Consider the following 20,565-nt stretch of genomic DNA (forward strand, 5'->3'; position numbering starts at 1 on the left):
TCTGGATGCTTCTCTTCCCTGGGAGAGGAAAACCCCCAAACCCTCAATGATAAAGCCAATAGGATTAGCATTCAGTTGGAGGTGTGAACACAACAAAAGCAGAGATCTGATGAAAGACAGTGGGAGACAAAATTCTGAAGCAGGCAACTGGATGTTAGAACAAGATGAAGGAGGGAAAAAGAAAACAACAGCCTGGGGATGAGTTCTAGGTTGTAACAGGGTTCTACAGTGAGACACAACTCTGTGTCTTACCGTCTAACCTGCCATACAGTAGTATAGGACCAGACAGGTGATCCCGAAGGCCCCTTTCACTAACATGAAAAATAATCCAAGGAAGTTAGTATACCATTTTCCTTAACTTATAACTTATTTACACCTTTATTTGTGAAATAGCTACCAAGGTGTGGATCATATACTCAAGGATATGAAAGTGTACTAGTTATACCCTAGGACTGGGGACTTGGTATCTACAGATTAAAATAAAAAAAGGGAAAGAGAGTACATCAATATGGTGAAGAATCTTTATTTAATATAAAATAACAAGCTATGCCCTTTATCAAAAGGGTATAATAAAATGCCACGTCAGGAGTAGAAAATCCAATAAGCGGGTGTATCAGATCTGTGTTCTGATGTTCAGTGGAGACAACTGGAGGAGAACCATCACTTACTACAGGACCAGCCAAGATGGGAGGGAACAGACCTAGGTCTCCTTAAGAATAATATATTCAGTTTGGGGTCCTTGAAGTTCAGGTTTCCAAAGACACAGGGAGGCAGAGCATAGAAACAAAAATTGGGACTAGAAGCATCTTTGTTGCAGCCAATAACTCTGACTTTAGGAATACCAAAAATTAAACTACTGTGAACCTTACTGTGGTGGTATGAAAGAAAATAGCCCCCCAAAGGGAATGGTACTACTGGCGGTGTGGTCATGTTGGAGAAAATGTGTCAGAGTATAAGTAGATTCTTAGGTCTCATATATGCTCAAGGCATACCCAGTGTCTCAGACCACTTCCTGTGGCCTATGAGTCAAGCTATAAGACTCTCAGCTCCTTCTCCAGCACCATGTCTGCCTGCACTCCACCATGTCACACCATGGTAATGGACTAATATTCCAAAAATATAAGCCACCTCAATTAAATACTTTTCCTTAATAAGAGTTGCTGTGGCAATGGTGTCTCTTCACAACAATAGAAATCCTAAAACACCTACATTTATTTATTTATTTTGGTTTTTCGAGACAGGGTTTCTCTGTGTAACTTTAGTACTTTTTTTGGAACTAACTCCTGTAGACCAGGCTGGCCTTGAACTCACAGAGATCCGCTTGCCTCTGCCTCCCAAGTGTTGGAGTTAAAGACATGTACCACTACTGCCTGGCCAAGACACCTACTTTTAAAGACTCTAATGTAGATGAAACTGCAGAGATTGAGGTTAGGTATAAAGGGCACAAAGAGTAAGAAGTTAAGTCATAGCAGAACCACAGGACCAGCTTCCAGGCTCTGTCACTCTGGGACTGTCTGCATATCGACTCAAAGTTCAGAGAAGATTGAAGTGAGCCAGATATTCTGGTGGCTATTTTTACTTAAGTATTGAATATGTCATTGCTAAATTAATACAACGCCATTACAGATGCTTACCTTCTCTTCATGTGACTTTTAAATTGACTAAATGTAGGACTAGACATGGTCACTATTCACCAAAGTTCTAGATTGTCATCTTCACATCAGGAAAGAAATCTTAAAAATCAGTATTTAGATGTCTAACCTGAACCTGTGCAAAGTGTCATTCCCTGGGAACCTAGTCACCAAAATGCTGTGGTACAAAGTTTCACAGTGAACCTTGTCGGTCTGGAAACAGTGGAGGAGAAATAACAGAAGACAGGAATTATGGAAAACTGCTGCACCAGTGGTATCTGGTTTTAATCCAGTAAATTTCATGGAAATTAAATGCCCAGCATTTCTATATTTTAGCAAGTTAACCAGTTTGACTCATATATATATAATACATTTGGGGGATTAAGATATAGTAAATGACCTCTTTAAAAGAACCCTACATACAAAGAAATGTCACTATTTCATATCAGGTATCTGAATTAATTATCCACTGGATGTTGAAAACAATTCTTCACAGTCCTGTCTGAAACAGGTGACTTGGGCAGACAAGGCCTTGGTGAGAACGGCCTGAATACTCACTCCAGCAAGATCTCATATAAAGTGTTTATTTCCCAGGGAGAGCAGGCAATTTTCTGTCTCACATGCTGATTGGGCAGTATCTTTATTAAACAGAGTGAGTCTCTAAGTGCAAGAGATGCACAGTACACAGGACCGCCCCTCTAGGAAGACTTACGAGAAGCAATGTGACCTCTAACTGCCATTGCCACCAACAGGTTTCTCTTGGGAGAAAAGGCAGTTTCTGAGGTCATCTGCCATTAGACTCCTTAACTAATAGCAAGCGAATGACCACTCCTGTGATTTCAGCCGGGGGTGCTTCTGCTTTGCTGCTAACACATGCTTCCCACCCGACAGACCTGTTCTTTTGTAGTCATAAGCTGCATGCATACCTCATGGTCTTTAAAGTAAGTTATTAGGCTTTTCCCTTCAGGAGCAATAAATTTGGGTGAATTTAATTAATTATTTTAGGAATAAATGTTTCAAACATTTTCTAATAAATATTAATGAATAAAACGAGGCCATTTTTTTAATGTCTCAAATGCAAATGCAGACAGTAGTGGATCCTCAGATCAAAGACAGCCATAAACTTGAATTCTCTGCTTTCATATAGTCATAATTTCGAGTAAAAATGTGCGCTGAATGAGCAATAAGAATTAATAAGTTGTGAAATCCTGGACTATCCCACACATCTTCCTGAAAAAGCTCAATACGTCCCTTGTTACAACAGCTGCAAAACCTCCTTAGAGTGACGTCAAGGAATGGCCCAGTGACCATGCATTGCCCATGTTTCTCCACCCCCTCCCTGAACTTCCTTATTCACAGTGACATGGTTTGAGAACCTACTTGAAACCCGAGGCACTATTTTCCTCATGAGGTACTTCATGTATCGGGGAGAAATTCTATTTTGTAGATGAAATGATAGTTCTACCTGTCTCACAGCTGGGTCCAGTGAAGCCTTGTGGGCATGCACACACGTTGGCAGCAATGCAGGCTCCTCCATTTCGACAGCCGTCTTTGCAGAAGGCTGCAATAATCCAGACACATGAGTAAATCAGACAAGCGGTGTCAGATACATGGCTGTCACTGTGCTGTAAGTACACCAATCCGTAATCTCTATGCCCAGCTTTTCTTGATTCCCTTGCAGATGTGACACCAAATGATAAAAGATACCATAATTTCATCATGATACAGTATTTTCTATACACGAGAGGGACGCAATATGAGCTTGGGAACAGTCTCTAACAGTAAGGAAATAGCTTGCTGAAACATAGCAAAATACAGTCGCCTTGCATAGTGTGACATGCATTACAGCTTTTATTGTGTTCCATTGGAAAAATCACACTTGAAAACAAACATTAAAAAGTGATAGCTGACTCTGAGATTCCATCTTACACCTGAAAGAATGGCCAAGATCAAAAACACTGATGGCAACTTATGCTGGAGAGGCTGTGGGTAAAGGGAACACTTCTGCATTGCTCGTGGGAGTGCAAGCTGGTACAGCTGCTTTGGAAATCAGTATGGTGATGTCTCAGAAAATTAGAAAACAACCTTCCTCAAGACCCAGCAATACCACTTTTGGGTAAATACCCAAAGGATGTTCAACTGTACCACAAGGGCATGTGCTCAACTATGTTCATAGCAGCATTTTTTGTCATGGCCAGAACCTGGAAACAACCTGAATGTCCCCCGACCAAAAAGCAGATAAGGAAAAAGTGGTACATTTGCACAATGGAGCACTTCACAGCAGAAAAAAATAATGACATCTTGAAATTTGCAGGTAAATGGATGGATCTAGAAAACATCATATTGAGTGAGGTAACCTAGACCCAGAAAGACAAATATCACATGTACACACTCATAAGTGGGTTTTAGACATAAAGCAAAGAAAAGCAGCCTACAATTCACAATCCCAGAGAACCTAGACAACAATGAGGACTCTTAAGAGAGACATACATGGATCTAATCTACATGGGAAGTTGAAAAGGACAAGATCTCCTGAGTAAATTGAGAGTATGAGGACCATGGGAGAGGGTGGAAGGAGAGGGGAGAGGGAGGGATGGGAGCAGAAAAAATCTATAGCTCAATTAAAAACAATAAAAAAGTGATGGCCGTTCTAGATGAGACAAATCACTGGAAAATGAAAAGAGGAAATGGGAAATGATGAACTCCTAAGACTCTGGGCTATCTACATGTTGGCTAAAGTACTAAAACATCAGGGAAGGACCTCAGCCTTCCTAAAGTTTTAAGCTGGCCCTGCTGACTTAGAAACACCCAACAGTAAGAACCACTCATCCACCAGCCTTCTGGAAGAATGGCATTCACCTGCTAAGGAGAAATGCTTTCTGTTGGTGTTTACATGTGCTCATAATTTTCTGGGTTACTTATACTTTATGACCTGTGTTTTCATATCAGAAAGGAATCAGAACCAAGCAGAAATAAGAAACGGAAGCATGAGGGGATCAACTCCAAACAAGATGTTGTAAAGGAAATTTTAAGAGTTTAGTTATATTATTTGTCTATTTCCCAAGCAAATACCTGTGCAATTTTAACTCCAAAATAAGAAGACCTTCTTTATGTTGCTCTACATGAAGATGTGTGAGTTTTGAAGATCAAGGCCTCCCACAGTGCACTGCAGACAGAACTTATGACTGGCTCCTGAACCACTGACTTGGTCTTTTCTTCTCACAACTGTTCTACCACAGCAAGTCTACTCCACTGAACGTCAAAGTGGAGGGTAACATCTACTTAAGGGGTGGGCATCTTTGGAGGCTCAGAGGTCTACATGATACAAATTGATTGATACTTAGAAATATTAACTTTATCCTATGGGATCTGGTAGCTTCAAAGACAGCCCTTTGCTTCCCACGTGAAGAAGGGTAGAAACTCACCTGGGGAAGACGGCTTGGAGGGATGTGCAATAGTAGACAGCAGTGAACTACAGCTGGAAAGCCCACTGATACAAACTAAAGCCTGAGGTGGACATTTAGGGGAACTGTCAACCGACACTGAAAAACAACCTAACACAGGAAACTACAACACACAGAGACCCGGTGTGCACAGTTAATATTGATGCCACAGTGACAGAAACTCAAGAGAGAAAGCATAGGAAATGGGGTGGTATTTTAAGGAGAATCAGCAGGGTTACATGTGAGTAGGTTGTGCTTCCAGAAAAGTCGCTATCATGATACTTTCATGGGCCCTAAAACCAAATGCCTGAGGCTGGGATACTGGTAAACCAGATGAAAAGAAAGATTCATAGAAGCTAGAGATCGAGCACGTTAGAAGGGGAAGTAATTGGGGAGAAGAAATACAATGACGATGCTTAGGGCTTCAAAGATGGAGCAATTTGTGATTAAAAAAAAAAGCAAAACTACAAACAAACAAACAAAACACCCAGGACTGGCTGTGGGTGTAGTTTGTAGAGAAAGATAGCTATGCAAATTGCTGTAGCTGTCACAGAAGATTAAAGCAAAACCACTGCCAAATTTCATGGCTCCATAACTGCTGGAGTGACCAAGGAAGGTGACAGGAGCTGAGACAATGATGGGATATGCAGCAACACTCAGGAGTACTTAAGCAACTCAGTGTTCATGAGGTATAGACGAGGGAGGCAGAGGGACGAGAGAAGGGAGATGCTGGCTCTATATGCCGTGCCGAGCAATGGCCACAGACGCTCCCTACCTTTGCATATGGTTCCATTCCCAGTGTAGCCAGGCTTGCAGACACAGTTGTGCCCCCCGACAGTGTTAAAGCACAAAGCGTTTTCATCACAGTTGTGCTGATTTGTGGCACACTCATCATGTTCTGAAATGAAGAACACAATTGTGTTACTCAAGGACAATTTTCAAAGAAGCCATACTTTAAATACATCAGTGTCTTAGTTGTTACATAGCCGTTCTTCCCACTGTAGACAGAGGCAAATTATAAACTAAAGACAACCTCGGATCATTCCAGAATTTGAAGTATTATGTGCTATAATAGAACTACACATATAAATCACATTTTTAACTAGCCAGTCCAACAGGCTGACCAGTGGAAGACTAGAATAGATGCTCTCATAGACAAATGCCAAAGTCATCTATGTAACTTCTGTCATTGACACTTCAGGGATTATCCTTGTAAAATAAGTCTTCCTGCCACCTAACTGTTCCTTGTAAGATGCGACTGTAACTGGGAAGGATGCATAATTGTTTTACTCTTGGGGTGGTTTGAATGTAATTGCCCCCATAAGCTCATAGGGAGTGGCACTCTTAAGGGGTGTGGCTTTGTGGGAGAGGGTGTGGCCTCGTTGGAGGAAGTGTGTCACTGTGGTGGTAGACTCTGAAGTTCCTTACTAGCTCAGCAAACTGACTGCCCAGTGTCTCAGTCAATTGACTTCCTGTTTCTTACAAGCTAAATGTAGCCAGTACCGTGTCTGCCTACGCCCAACCATGCTCCCCACCATGATGATAATGGACCGTGGTCATGGTGTCTCTTCACTGCAATGGAAATCCTAACTGAGACACTCTAAAAGTCTTGGCCTGCAAAATAACAGGGCTGAAATTCTGGGAACTGCATGCCACCAGCTGACATCTGCAGCTGCACATGCCATCATGAAGACTGCTATGCACTGTTGTGGGGACATCTTAGGAATGTCCTCTCTCCACAATGCAGCATCCTGTGAGAACTTGATGAAACAGATTAGCTTTCCTAATACATGTATCTCATGTGTGCAAATACACATCAGGTATACAACCAATGTGATGTCCCCTCAGCTGGGGACAGCTTGTTACTTTTCAAAGGTCTCAATCATTTGGTCTCTCTTTCCACTCCTGTGAGAGAGGCAGAGCAGATCACAATTCAAAGGATAAGGCAATTGTGACTTAAATGTTAACACATCTTGTCTGAGTTCTAGGAGTATTAGCTAACTTCAGACTTTTGAATTCAGCAAAAATATAGAAGTTAATAATAAATACAAGAAGGTGTGTGTCTTGGGGGAGATCTAACATTAAAACAACTTGTGTAGGAAATAAAATATATAAGGACATGTGCACAGATTAGTTTAGGTCCCTAAATTGCTTGTTCTCTAGGTTTCTTTCACATCCTGGTCTGCTTTTCTTTTTAACATTAACATAGCAGTAACTTCAGCAAGTTTGTGTTTGGCATAGATGGTTGAGAGTACACTATGTGATTTAAGTCAACTCTGAATGGACTCCCCTGTGTTTTATTTTTAAAATATGCATTAACATTCCACTATTATCTCATGGCTGGTATCAAAAGGGAGCTCAATTATTATTATTTTAACTCCAACCCTGTAATAAAACATTTGGAAACTATTCCCAATAAATCCATTAGAGGAACACCAGATTATCAAGATGAATGCTTAAGAATTACAGCAATGGATATGTTATTTTAAGTTCCTAGCAAAACTGCTCAAATACTACATTCTAACTCCCCATTGTTCTCCAATATCAGAACATCTCATTCAGCAAAAATATAGAAGTTAGTAATAAATTAGCGGGGAGAGTCGGTGTTCATCATCTGTAGTGTAGGAAGAGTGTGTGCATCAGGCATTCACAAAATGTCTGAGGGGCCGCCCAGAACCTTCCTTTGGATTATTCTAAACTTTGTACTTGCTGTCAGTTTTCTTCCTAGCACTGTTGGAAACACTACAATTAATCTACCAATTTGTGTGTGTGTGTGGGGGGCTGGGGCAGTCAATTGTATACCCTTAAAAGAAGCTACTGATGGGTTGAATACTATTGCCATCCCTGTCCATCTGGTCCTCTTTGGTATTTCATGCTCACTGTGTAGAGGACGGGCATAACGGGGTTTGTTTAGAACCCAGAATGTAACGTTCTACAGATAGTATATAATCACCGAATGAAATGGCCTATGGCATGGGTTACTCTCTTCTCATTTACTCATGGTTCCTGAGAGGATGCTGTGTGCTATTGCACAATTCTAAGGAAGAGACCATTTTTTGCCTTCTGAACGTGCCTTTACAACCATATCCAGCAGTCTTAAAGAACCCTTCTCCTCAGGTTCTCCTGGGAAAGTGTAACCATCTTCAGAGGTCAGGTTCTTTGTGGAAATACCTTCATGCCTTCTACCTGCAAAGTCAGGGTTCCCGTTGGTCTGAGACCCACAAACCATGCTCTGCTGCTTTCTTTTACCAATCACAGTTTTTCCTCGTCTGCCCTCAGTCCCACTCTGTCATTGTAAATACTGAGACAATGATGTTTTCCCTTTGGATTTCATCCAAACTTTAATAGGGAATCATTTTGGAGATATAAAGGTAGATTGAATGTTTCTTGAGATATAAAAGTAGATACCACATATGTATTTCACTCACACACACACAGAGAGAGAGAAAGAGAGAAAGAGAGAGATGAGAGAGAGAGAGAGAGAGAGAGAGAGAGAGAGAGAGAGAGAGAGAGTTCAGATATAGATATAGAAAGAGGGAGATAGGAGAGAAAGAGGTAGAATTCCTATAAACGCAGATTTCACATAAAACAATAATACATTTGTATTCACCACTGACTCTTAACTTCAGCAGGTTGTTATATTATATATTAGGATTTTTCTCAGGATAAATGGATTATTATAAACTACCTTCAAGCAGCTTACAGTTTAGTTGGTTGGGAAGGCAGGAAACATGCACATGACTGCCTTCATGAGATGTACCAGAGCAAAGAAACTAACAGATGGTCATGAGATAAAGAAGGAGAGTTATTATCCTTGGTCAGGTAGAGGTCCAAGTTCATGGAGAACAGGATAGCTGTCATGAACTTTTTGTTTTACATATATTCAAGTATGGAATCATGGATTCTAAATTACAATGACATCTCTGCACTTTGATTCTGTTCTTTTTGAAGCAATGCTGCTCTTACCGATTTGAATGAAACAGAACGATTGCTGATAACCACAGTATGAGTCAGTGCTTACTGCACTTGATCTTACCCTAAGGCCGGTAAGCAATGAGTCAGTGCTTACCACAAGCCACATAGTTTGTAGATAACTTAATTCTCACATTAGTTAAAATTTATGTACCAGTATTTTATAAAAAGTTAAATTTGCCCTGTAGAGATTAAGTAATGTACCGAAGATTAGAGGTTTAGCAGCTCTTGGAATTGAGAAACAAAAGCCAAACTAATTGCTTGCTAGGCAATAGAATTAACTCATTATCCCATAAGCATGATTCTTCAAATCTTTCTTACAGTGTCATTTATAGTTTTCTGTGATTTTTTTAAATTTTGAGTAATTATATTAAAAAATTATTATAAAGAACTTGCAAATTAGAAACATCACACTAAGTACAATTAATGAGACCCAAAGATCACATATTTTATTTAACTTCTATACAGTTAGACAAGTCATTTTGAGGCTATGGAGTTATTGATTGGATTTTACACTTTTCACTATCAAATGAAGTTTTGTGAATTTATTCACCATCAAAAACTGAAAAAAAATCCATGGCAAATTTAGAACTAGGAAAACAATTGCTTTATATTCTCTTTGATGACTCAAGTGTCCAACACCTACATCCATAGATTTTACATGCTTATACATAAAGTTTACATCACACACACAGCTTAATGTCTTTCTGGGAGTGTGCATAGTCTTCTACTGCTTTACAGTGAGAAACTATCATTTTCTGATTGCATTTTCCACCATGCTTTTAACCACGTATGGTAAAAGCCTTATGAGAATTACAGAGCTTCCCAGGACTAGAGTAATAATTCGTGCAGAGTGACATCCTTGTTTCTATAAGACTGAAAGAAAAACATTTTTAAAAGAAAAGCAAGACTCATATAATGGCCAAGCTCAACCACCTTCAACACAAGGCTGAGCTCATAGAAGCCAATGGAAAAGTGTACAGTGGTCTTGAGAAGTTTATAATAATAACATCAAGATGCAAGCTTAGATTTACCTCAACAATCAATGGCTGCCTAGTGGGTTTAGTGGATTTCCTCTGCTTTTGCAGACCATATTGCATGGATTATGAAAGCGACAGACTCAGCAGAAGCCCCTCTCCTCTGCTGCCCCAGTAAGGTCCCACAGTCCCCCCCCCCCCCGCCCGCCATCCTTGCCAAAACAAGCACTTAGTTCTTTGTGCTAACTGGTGAGGCTCCTCAAAACAACAGAACCATAAATCTGCAGCACTGAGAACATGTTTTCCTGAAAACGACTAACAACTATCAAGTAGCCAGGTGAAACACAGCAACTCTATTTTATCAGCTCAGATCTTTGAACTTGCGCACTGCTTCTTAGTATCAGCATGAGATAATCATCTTACTATCGATCTTTTCAAGAAGGATACAATCTGAGTTTGAACAACATTCTGTGTTACAACGTGATGATCTCTAGATGACTCAGAGTGTCTAGGGAAAAAGAAAAAAAACCTAAAAAATTTTTTTAAATTTTATTTATTTATTAAGGATTTCTGCCTCCTCCCCACCACCGCCTCCCATTTCCCTCCCCCTCCCCCGACCAAGTCCCCCTCCCTCATCAGCTGGAAGAGCAATCAGGGTTCCCTGACCTGTGGGAAGTCCAAGGACTGCCCACCTCCATCCAGGTTTAGTAAGGTGAGCATCCAAACTGCCTAGGCTCCCACAAAGCCAGTACATGCAGTAGGATCAAAAACCCATTGCCATTGTCATTCCCTCCTCTGACTCCCTCCTTCCTTCTGCACAGCTATTTAGCCGGTGTGCTGCCTAGCATCAGCAGAACATATATTCCCCTAGAAGAAAACATCTGTGTCCTAATATCACTGACACTTGTGGGATATTGCTGTAATCCATTAGATGGTCTTAAACATCTACAGTGACCTGTGCTGTGTTGTGACTATGACAAAAGATGAAGGGTAGAAAAGAAAAATGAGATTACAAGATATTTTAACGAGCAATAGCAGGGAGACAGTGTGTGCATGTTCTGATTCTCCAGCAGCCTTGGCTGCACACCGCTGTTCCAGATTAAAATGGAGGAAGCACAACTTCTACAAGAGACCTGCTATAAAACGAACACAAGAAATTCAAAGATTCTAGCACATGACAGATACTTGGTAATACTTGTTATCTGTTTGTTACCTTCTTCAGTGGGATCTATCTATCTATCTATCTATCTATCTATCTATCTATCTATCATCTATCTATCTATCTATCTATCTATCTATCTATCTATCTATCTATCTATCTATGCTTCCATTAAGTCATGTCCTGTCTTTTCTATTTCGATTCCTTTGGGGAAAAACCTAAATATTTTGTAGAAATTGCTCTCTTTATAGACTTTTCAAAACTCAAACACATTCTGTGTATTTTCCAGAATGCCTCCACTTTCAATGGTGGCAAGGGAAAAATACTGTCAGAGTAATGAAAAATTGCTCATTTTGTTTGTTGGGTTCCTTATTTCATTTCTCTATACTATGGGAAAAATAGGCCTCACATCATTTTAACAGGAATCTACTTTCAATACAGTTATAGTTACTTCAAGAAATCCCCCTGAAGCTTTCTTGGTACTCACTCACATTTTGTTTAGGATTGAGTTGCCGACAGTGACCAATAGTGGCTTCTGGCTCTTTTCCAGAGTGCTTGGCAACAGGACTTTGTTCATAATACCTTCTCTGGCACACTTAGTTTTCCACCTTCTGTATTTCTACTAGTATGTCCACCTCCTTAACTAACTCTTATTCGACCAAGAGTCCCAAAGATGGCTCCTACGGTGTCCTTTTCACTTTGGAGTGATCCCACAAGGAAACTCAAACTGGCTTAATGACAATATTTTGTTTCATTCTTTTCCACAAAATCAGCATCATCTGATCCACTGTAGTCCAACAGATCACTTGTAACTGTCAGGCAAATAATTTGTAGTTGTTCTCTGAACACATTTTTTGCAGTTTTTGTTGTGAACTGAGACAAGGAAGCCTCTTACCTTTAGGGGTATTTTCTATTGTTATTCTTTTTAATCCTTTATTAATCCTTTATTTCTTTTCTATTCTATTTTTCCTTTATTGAAAATGCATTTTTCTCATACAGTATAATCTAGCTATAGTCTCCTCTTCCCCAACACCCCAGAGATCCCCATCTGAATTCATAACCTTTCCATCTCTCACATGAGAAAAAAGGGCATCAAAATGATGATGATAAAATACTAAAATAAATAAGATAAAGAAATAGAAACAGAATAGGACAAAACAAACAAACAAACAAACAAACAAACAGAAGAAAAAGAGCCAAAGTAAAAGCACAAGAAATAAATAGAGAGCCAGAGACCCACACATTAGTACACACAAGACTCCCACAAAACAAGAAGCCATGCTTGATGGTTTGAAAGAAAACAGCGCTGAAGGGGAGTAGCAGCATTAGGAGGTGTGGCTTTGTTGGAATAGATATGGCCTTGTTGGAGGAAGTGCTTTACTGTGGAGGCGGGATTTGAGGTTACATATACACTCAAGATACTGCCGAGTGTCTCAGACCACTTCCTGTTGCCTTCTAGTAGAACTTCTAAGCAGGACTCTCAGCTGCTTCTCCAGCACCAGGTCTACCTGCATGTCGCCATACCACACCATGATGATAAAGACTAAACCTCTGAAAATAGAAGTCACTCCAGTTAAATGGTCTTCCTTTTTAAGAGCTGCTGTCGTCATGGTATTTCTTCACATTTAAGATACCATAACATATGTGTGTGTGTGTGTGTGTGTGTGTGTGTGTCTGTGTGTGTATTCTTTTTAAGGCAACTTGAAAACGAGAATTATAAAAGTAAGTGCCTTCCTGGGCATAGTGGCACCCACTACATAACCTTAACACTCCAGAGACTGAGTCAGAAGGATGGTGAATTTAAAGCCATGTTGGACTATTAAGCCCTGTTTAAATTTTTTTCCATAATTAGTCTCAAAATTTTAGGCTGGAGTGGTGGCTTATGCTTATAATTCCATCACTCAGCAGAGGAAGACAGGAAGATTATAAATTCACATCCAGAAAAATAAAAGACCAAGTGCCAAGTCAGATGACTGATTTCTCCTAGCACCAGAGACAGTGAGTGGAATAAATGCCCTAACCTCAAAACAAAAACAAGACATGCTAACAAACAAAAACTCAGGAAACAGTCTAGACCAGGAGCTGTCGACTGCTGTCTATGACCTTATGAGATAGAGTAAATTTTCAACAGGAGTTGCATATCAGATATCCAGCATTATATTATGCATTATCCTTCATAATATAATACTTATAATGTGATTCATAACAGAAGCAAAAATTACAGTTATGAAATAGCAACAAAATAATTTTATGGTTGGAATAACCACAACATGAGGAACTATATTAAAGTGTCACAGCATTAGGAAGGTGGAGAACCACTGCTCTAGATGGTAGTAAGTCTTCGGGCTTAATTTACCAATACCTGAACATCTAACACAATGACTGGCACACAGTTGGTCCCTGAGGAATACCTGCCAAGATGCATCAGTCATTCAGAGCTGTTGATGCAAACCGTCGAGGCATTCAGCAGTGGCGATCCTGAGCTCCCTCCCCCTTTCTCCTCAGCCTCTTGCTTTCTCCCTTTCACATTCAGCACCATGAACATCACAGGGAAACATCTAAGCTATAAGAAGAAAATATCTTTAGACTCCTAAGAGCCACAGTGGACTGTTCTCTCTCTGTCTCTGTCTCTGTCTCTGTCTCTGTCTCTGTCTCCCCTTTTTCTCTCAATAGCTGCATCCATGAAGGCACCACAGCACCCAGTTAACATCTTCCGCAGTTCTTGCCTCCACTTCTCACCTCCATTTGCACGGGTTAGCAGTTATTGGCACCAAGCCGCTCTTGCCTGGGCGAGTGTAACAGTCTTGTGAACATGATCTTCAGGTGGTTCTGCCTTCACTCCTTGCCAGATGACTTTTCATAACACCCTCTCCCTCCGAACCTCATCCCTTCCACTCCACTCCCCTCTTCTCTTTCAAGTTAGTTTTTAATACCACACTGTTCTTTGTTACAATCACCAGGGCACTGCAATCTACTAAGACTTTCACTGTGGCCTTTCGTCTAAGCAGAACACCACACACACACACACACACACTCACACTCATACATAGTAGTAAATCACTAACTGAGTTTCTGCTAAAAGCATGAAAGTAGAGCTGTGTATATTTGCAGGCGCTCTGCACCATGGCTGATCTCTGCTCAGATCAACAATGTCTTCTTCAGAAACCTTGCGCAATTGACCCTACTTGTTGCCATTTGAAAGAGAAGAGTCACTGCTAAGCGAGGGAGATATCTATCTACAGAGGGGAAATCACTGCCATCTGACCTCACATGAACCACAGCAGCCTGCTTTCCTGCTTTAGAAACACGATACCTTTGTCTGTTGTAACATCTATAGGTAAGATTAAAGGATATGATCAACAAACCATGCCAAAAAGCATGTCAGAACAGAATCAGTGTAAGAGGGAACTTATGAGTTATCAAAACTGCAGCACTCTGACCTGGGCTCTCAGAAGATTGCCATAATTACATCAAAAACCATATTCTGATCATTAATCTCCCAATTAAAATAGAATAATTTGTTTCTGTGAGCCAAACAGCAAACAGACACCTGCCAGTTTCCTCACTGGGGATTTTGCTTTAGCGTGAGCTCCACTGCACGACTCTTGCTTCCTCCCGCAGTTTGCCTGAGTCTCCACCACAGCAAGATTCAAAAGACAATATCACTTTCCATGCCGAAAGACTGTGCATACTGTTCCTCAGTACGCTTGCGCAAACACAAGGGGAAAAGCACTGATTGTGGATTTTCATGCCATCCTTCTGTGCCCACTGTGAGTAATAAGACTTAACTTCTGATATTTTTGTGCCAATATCTTGATATCCACTGCTATCTCTAATTGAAATTGTGTTGATGCTGTGATAGCATTGGTGTTAATGTTGCATTCTAGGGTTTTTCATGCTTTAGTGACGGGTGTAGTGGTTACAAGAAAAAAAGGTAAATCCCTGTGTTCATATTTGTAGATCACACTGCCTCAGATACAATATATACAAGTATAACCTTGTATTACGTGCATATACACATACAATGTACTTGTATATATAGGTATATATTATATATGTATATCATATGTACATATATGCATGTATGTTATGCAAAATAATATATACACATATATTATGTGTTAGTATGTATGATTTACCAGGACTAGAAATAGATAGAGAAGGCGATGGTGGTGGTGATTCACTCTTGTGCTTTGTTCTGTTGCTGAGTTTTAAGAATCAACCTAGGAATGCCATACTCTTTCAGTTGTCTTGAAAGTCACCTCTTTAAAATTCAGAAAGTATTTTCCTTTTTGATAATATAATATGACTGAAGTGCCTCTTCGTTTCTTTTTGTGCAATCTGAAATGGCTTTTATTTTAAACCTCATTCGGAATCACTCACATTTCCTTAATGAGGTTCCTTCCAACGCGGTAATTCTCTCCTCACTCTTCCTCACAGAGGGGATGCTTGTCCTCAAGAACCACTGGAAGCCGCAGCGGAGCCGAGGAGTGCTCTAAGCCACCAACAGCTCCTTCGCTTGCTTTGACCGTGGGTGAGTCTCCATTTCTCATGCCCACCATTCTTTCTTGAGAGCCTGGCCTCAGGAAATTCCGTCCATGGTTGCTTAGACTTAACAGAAACCTCAGAACAGGTGCAGTCTGAGGTAGCTGAAGAGAACTCTTGTTTCCTCAGGTTTACATGTTGCTTCTTCCCATGGCGTTGCAACTGCAAGGTCCCGTACCACCTTCAGCTACTCATTCTTTCCTACTTGCCCGTAACATGAAGAACATGTGAAAATGTTGTAAACATGATCTGTTTCCGAATCCTAAGTGAATGTTTCCACTGCAATCATCAAAGTTTTGCTCTTTGGAGCTCTCTTTTGATGCTGTTTAAAGACGTTCTGCATTTCTTCCCCCAAATGAAAAACCCCATTCATTTATTCAGTGTCTCCTTATGGAAAAGAGGAGTGAGAGGGGAGGCAGGAAAGCAAAATGGAAAAAAAAGTGTGTTCTTGCCAAAGACCTGAATCTGAGTAGACTTCTGGGCTCGTCTAGAACAGCTTCATGCCGTATTTACATCCTGTATCCCTACTGTATCTCTCTCTAGATTTTCAGTGCCCATTCTCAACCCCTAGATAAAATGATTATTTTGAAAGCAAAACTATATCTATTCTAAGAACTCAAAATCCAATGAAATCAAGATAGCAAACAGAATTCCTGCAAAAAAAAAATTCCTAATGCTAGGAAGCAAAGGGCTGATCTCGAAGACTACTGCTCAGATTAGAAACACCCTCCTTTAGTCCCCATACCGTCTGCCATCACACCCTGCCATTCATAACCCGGACCCTCTCCCAACCATGTTCTTGGCCAGAATAGAATAATGCTTTCTGCCTATCCCAGCATAGAGCACCTGGGATTACAGTTGTTATTTACCTACCAGTGTCTGTTTAGAAGTTATGAGCTCTTTGATTATAACACAAAGGATGAAGAATGGTTAAGGGTGAGGTAGCCATGCCAAGTGGGTATCAGCCAATTCTCCAATGACAACAATATGTCTAAGTAAATACTGCTTCAAGGATGACCCCTAGTTGCGTGTATCAAGAATATTATCAGTGTCAAGTCTTCCAGATGTGTCCTGTGGAATCCTGAGTGTTCTCCAGAGTGTCTACCTGAAGTTCAGGGCTTCATCCGTGCTTATTAAGGGAATACCTTCACCAGTGTAAAACAATAAATCAGTTGGTAATGATACCTGATGTTAGAATAACTGTAGCTGGGGTGTAGAAGTTCTTGGTCTGAGCACTGAAGACCTACAAAAGAAAGCTTTTCTTTGTGTCTAATTTTATTTACACCCAAACTCTCTTATCTCTGTCTCCATTCACATCTACCATAGAAAAAAATATTAAAGTATTCATTATTGTGCGCTTGTGGTTAGTGAAACAGAAGAAACATATAACGTGTTCTCAAAAACCTCCCCGAACAGATCAGAACCATCCTACTTCTCAACCTAATGAATTCTGCACTCTCACTCTCTTTATGTTGATTTTTGACCATTCGACATTACAAATTTTATCTTACCTTATCTTATTATAAAATGAAATCCAAAAGTTCACTAGAAAAAATCGGAAAGGCACTGAATGAATCTCAGCTGTAATCATGAATCTTCCCTAACGTGTCCAGAAGTGTGATTATATATACCCATCTATTTGAATATACTTCATGAATATGCAAATGTACGCACACATGTCCTTATTTAATACGGCTGGCAGAATGATCAAAACAAAAGGTGTCTCGTGACACCTTCCTGCTGTCTTCCTTGACTTCTCTTCACACTTTGAACATAATCCAAAGTCTTTAGCTTAGCTATATAAGCCCTGTGCAGCCACCACCCACCTCCTCCTCCACTCACGCTGGTTTCTGTGTTCCTTGGGATGGGCATCTTGCCATCCTGCCCTTTTTGGATGACTGAATCCACATGTCTTCACAGGTCAGCTGTGCACTGGTTTTAGGGCTCTGCTCACAGGGTAAGTCCGTGGAGAAGGTGTTCTTGGCACACCCCCATCTGGAGTTCTGTTGTCATCGCATTTTTTGAATCAATTCATACCATATAAAATATTTGGGTGTATATTTGCATCTATCTTCCACATTAGAATTAAAATCCCACTAAGGTAGAAGCCCTAATTTGTTCTCTGGTGTGTTTGCAGTACCAACGAGAAGACATCTAGAGCAAATCAAGTGGAAATTCAAGAAAATCAACTGGACTCTAAAGCTTGCATCCTTTACCATTTTTTTTCTTCTAACCACATGAAGAGACGGAAACATAAGAGCAGCCAGTGATGTATCCAAGATTTCAAGGTCACAGGTAATGACTGGCAAACCTGGAACTTAATTAGAGTCTTGCAGACTTCATAACAGCTTTAGCATATAAAGAGAACAGTGAAGCCAAGGGACAGCCACACTGGAATCAGCTTCACAGAGACTGACCCTTTCTGTTTTCTAGACAAATCTCTCTATAATTCCATAATGGATTTTAATCTTGGTTTGTTTTTGTTTCCCTTCCACTCCTGGAGAGTGAGCCCTAGTGTGGTTCTGCAAATCCCCAAATGTGAAAGCTAACAGGATGTGACAGCTGGTCTGTCCCCTGCTCATCACATTCAGTGGGCTGAAACAGGGTAAATGACGCAATTACCTGGTGTAATTACTGCTGTTGACAATGTAGTCTCCCCAGAGAACGCTTTATGAAATTCAGAACGGCTTTTCTTGTCAAGCCAATCAAAACCTCTCTGCACATACTCTGGACAGAGCTCTGCTGAATAAATGGTTGAAACCAGAACCTAAAACTAACCGAGTGCCCATGACTCAGGCTCATGTCTTGAGCGCGAGTTCCGCTTGAACCTGATTTCCTGCATGGGAGTGGAAACCTTTTGTAGCAAAGCTCTGCTTCTAATCCATAGTCATTTCTCTCTAAAGAAGTCAGAGGAAACCTCAGAGCACAGCAAGTGCACACACAAAGCCAAGAGACCAGAGTAAACAAAACCTTTGCTAAGGTCTAAGGTCTACAGGAGGTTACTGCACATCAGACATGTTCCTTACTTGATTTAAATGACAATACTTGAGAATCCAGACACAAACAATGGTAAGAGCTGATTGTTCTGAGGTTGGCTGCCAGCCAGAATCCCCACAAGTCATAAGTAGGCTGTTTTAATACAATTTTTTTAAAATAAAAAGGTGCCGAGATTCTTGCTTGCAGCTGTAATTTCTTTCCCTAATCTTCAAAAAGGAGTCCAATTGGCCATTACCATGCCAGACCAGGGTTGGCAGAGTAAACAGCTTAGCTACAGTGTGAAGAAGCAGCCACTGGTGAGGACGCAGGATGAGCTCTTCAGCTGCTCCCTCCAGCACACACCATTCTCCTCAGCGCACAATCACTACAGAAACACAAGTGTACTAGCAACTGGTCGATTTAGCTTTGCAGCTTAGACTCCTGCTTTCACGGCACAATGAATTCCTGGAAACTACACCAGAAGGCTGATTATTATTAAATGGAACTAATCGGGTCTTTATTGAGTTCACATGTTCTTACACAATTTGGCATGAGCAGCAAAAACCAAGAGTGAGTAGGTGAAGAGGTCAACGGGAGAGGACAGGTTGTCCCAATCACTGCAGAAGCGAAAGAGGCCTGATGTCTAACCAAGCATGTCATGACGGGATGCAGAGGTCCTCAAGAGGAAGAAATGCACCACCCTGAATTTGAATTTCAAATGTAAAATTCATGCTAACAGAATTAGAGGGAATCAGCACAACTCAAAGACCAAGATGGAAGTGCACCATGCATGGCATGGAGTCCTTACGCACATCGTATGATTTGCCACATTGAAGGACACGGGATGCAGTGTTAGCGAACAGTATCTTACAGCCGGGATTTGTACCGCTTTGAGAAGCAACAGCAAAGGTAAGTGCACACAGCCTCTGCAGACTCTAAGACCTGGTTGTTCCTCCCTGATTAGTCCAGACCTACAGTACCCCTGCTCTGTAGTAGAGGACAGGGAGCATTTAGCCACAACCACCCTCTAAAACACCACACTGAAATACGTCCCTCGAGTTCTCATTGAGGTCATTAAACCTATTCAGCGAATCCCAACCCCACTGGCTTTGGAAGCCTGATCCTGGCCTTGAGATCTGTTGTCTGTTAGAGGTTAGCATGGCAGAGGTGGTGCGCATGTGTCCACACTGCCATGGTTCACATCTTAGGATTGCAAAACGCCCTTCTCTAAACACAGAGCTGGGCTTTAGCTTTGTTCAGAACACTCATCCAGCGCAGGGCAATGTGCACCCTGTGTGTCTCCTAATCTGCTCCCTGCCTTTCCTCTGCGCTCGGGAGCAAGGTCAACAGAGCACGAGTGTCTGAGTAGCCCTGTGTCTGGTCCCCAGGCAATATGAATTAGATGAATGTCTCCGGCAGACTAAAAGGCTTTCCCCCATGCATGTCTTTTTACATGCTTCATCACTCTGAGTTTGAAATTCCATAGGTCTGGAGACTAGTGAAGGTGCACTTGAGGGAAAAGAATAATAGCTTTTCTGTTCAGTGTAGAGGAATTATAATATCTGGCTTTTATTTAAATGTAATTACATTTCAGGAGACATGGTATTATATAAAGTGTACCTAAATTTGGATACAAAGGAATCCAATAATATAATTTCATTCTGCTATATTAATTTTAACCATGAGTGAGAACTATTTCAATATAAATGGCCTAAGTAGTCACTTTCAGACTGAAGCATAAAGGGTGTAATTTTGGCTTCAGCATTTTAACAGAGTCCACTATAAAGGAAAAAATAGCAGGTTAGCAGAGTTTAATGACTTAAAAGGGCATTTGGAAATGGTCTCGGGAGAATTTTTAAATC

At 40.8% G+C, this 20,565-nt stretch overlaps 1 protein-coding gene across 4 annotated transcripts in view; it reads right to left on the reverse strand.

Annotated features, from left to right (window-relative positions):
* Positions 1 to 20,565, reverse strand: part of Nell2 (neural EGFL like 2) — a 315,760-nt gene that overhangs the window by 72,051 nt on the left and 223,144 nt on the right. For all 4 annotated transcript variants that reach the window (XM_075960452.1, XM_075960454.1, XM_075960451.1 and 1 more), the window contains 2 exons: positions 5,850 to 5,972; positions 3,097 to 3,192 (listed from right to left, as the gene is read on the reverse strand). In XM_075960452.1, coding sequence (XP_075816567.1) covers positions 3,097 to 3,192; positions 5,850 to 5,972 — 219 coding nt within the window. The remainder of the gene's footprint in view (positions 1 to 3,096; positions 3,193 to 5,849; positions 5,973 to 20,565) is intronic.

Source organism: Microtus pennsylvanicus, chromosome 2, assembly GCF_037038515.1.
Source record: "Microtus pennsylvanicus isolate mMicPen1 chromosome 2, mMicPen1.hap1, whole genome shotgun sequence".
NCBI classification, from domain to species: Eukaryota; Metazoa; Chordata; class Mammalia; order Rodentia; family Cricetidae; genus Microtus; species Microtus pennsylvanicus.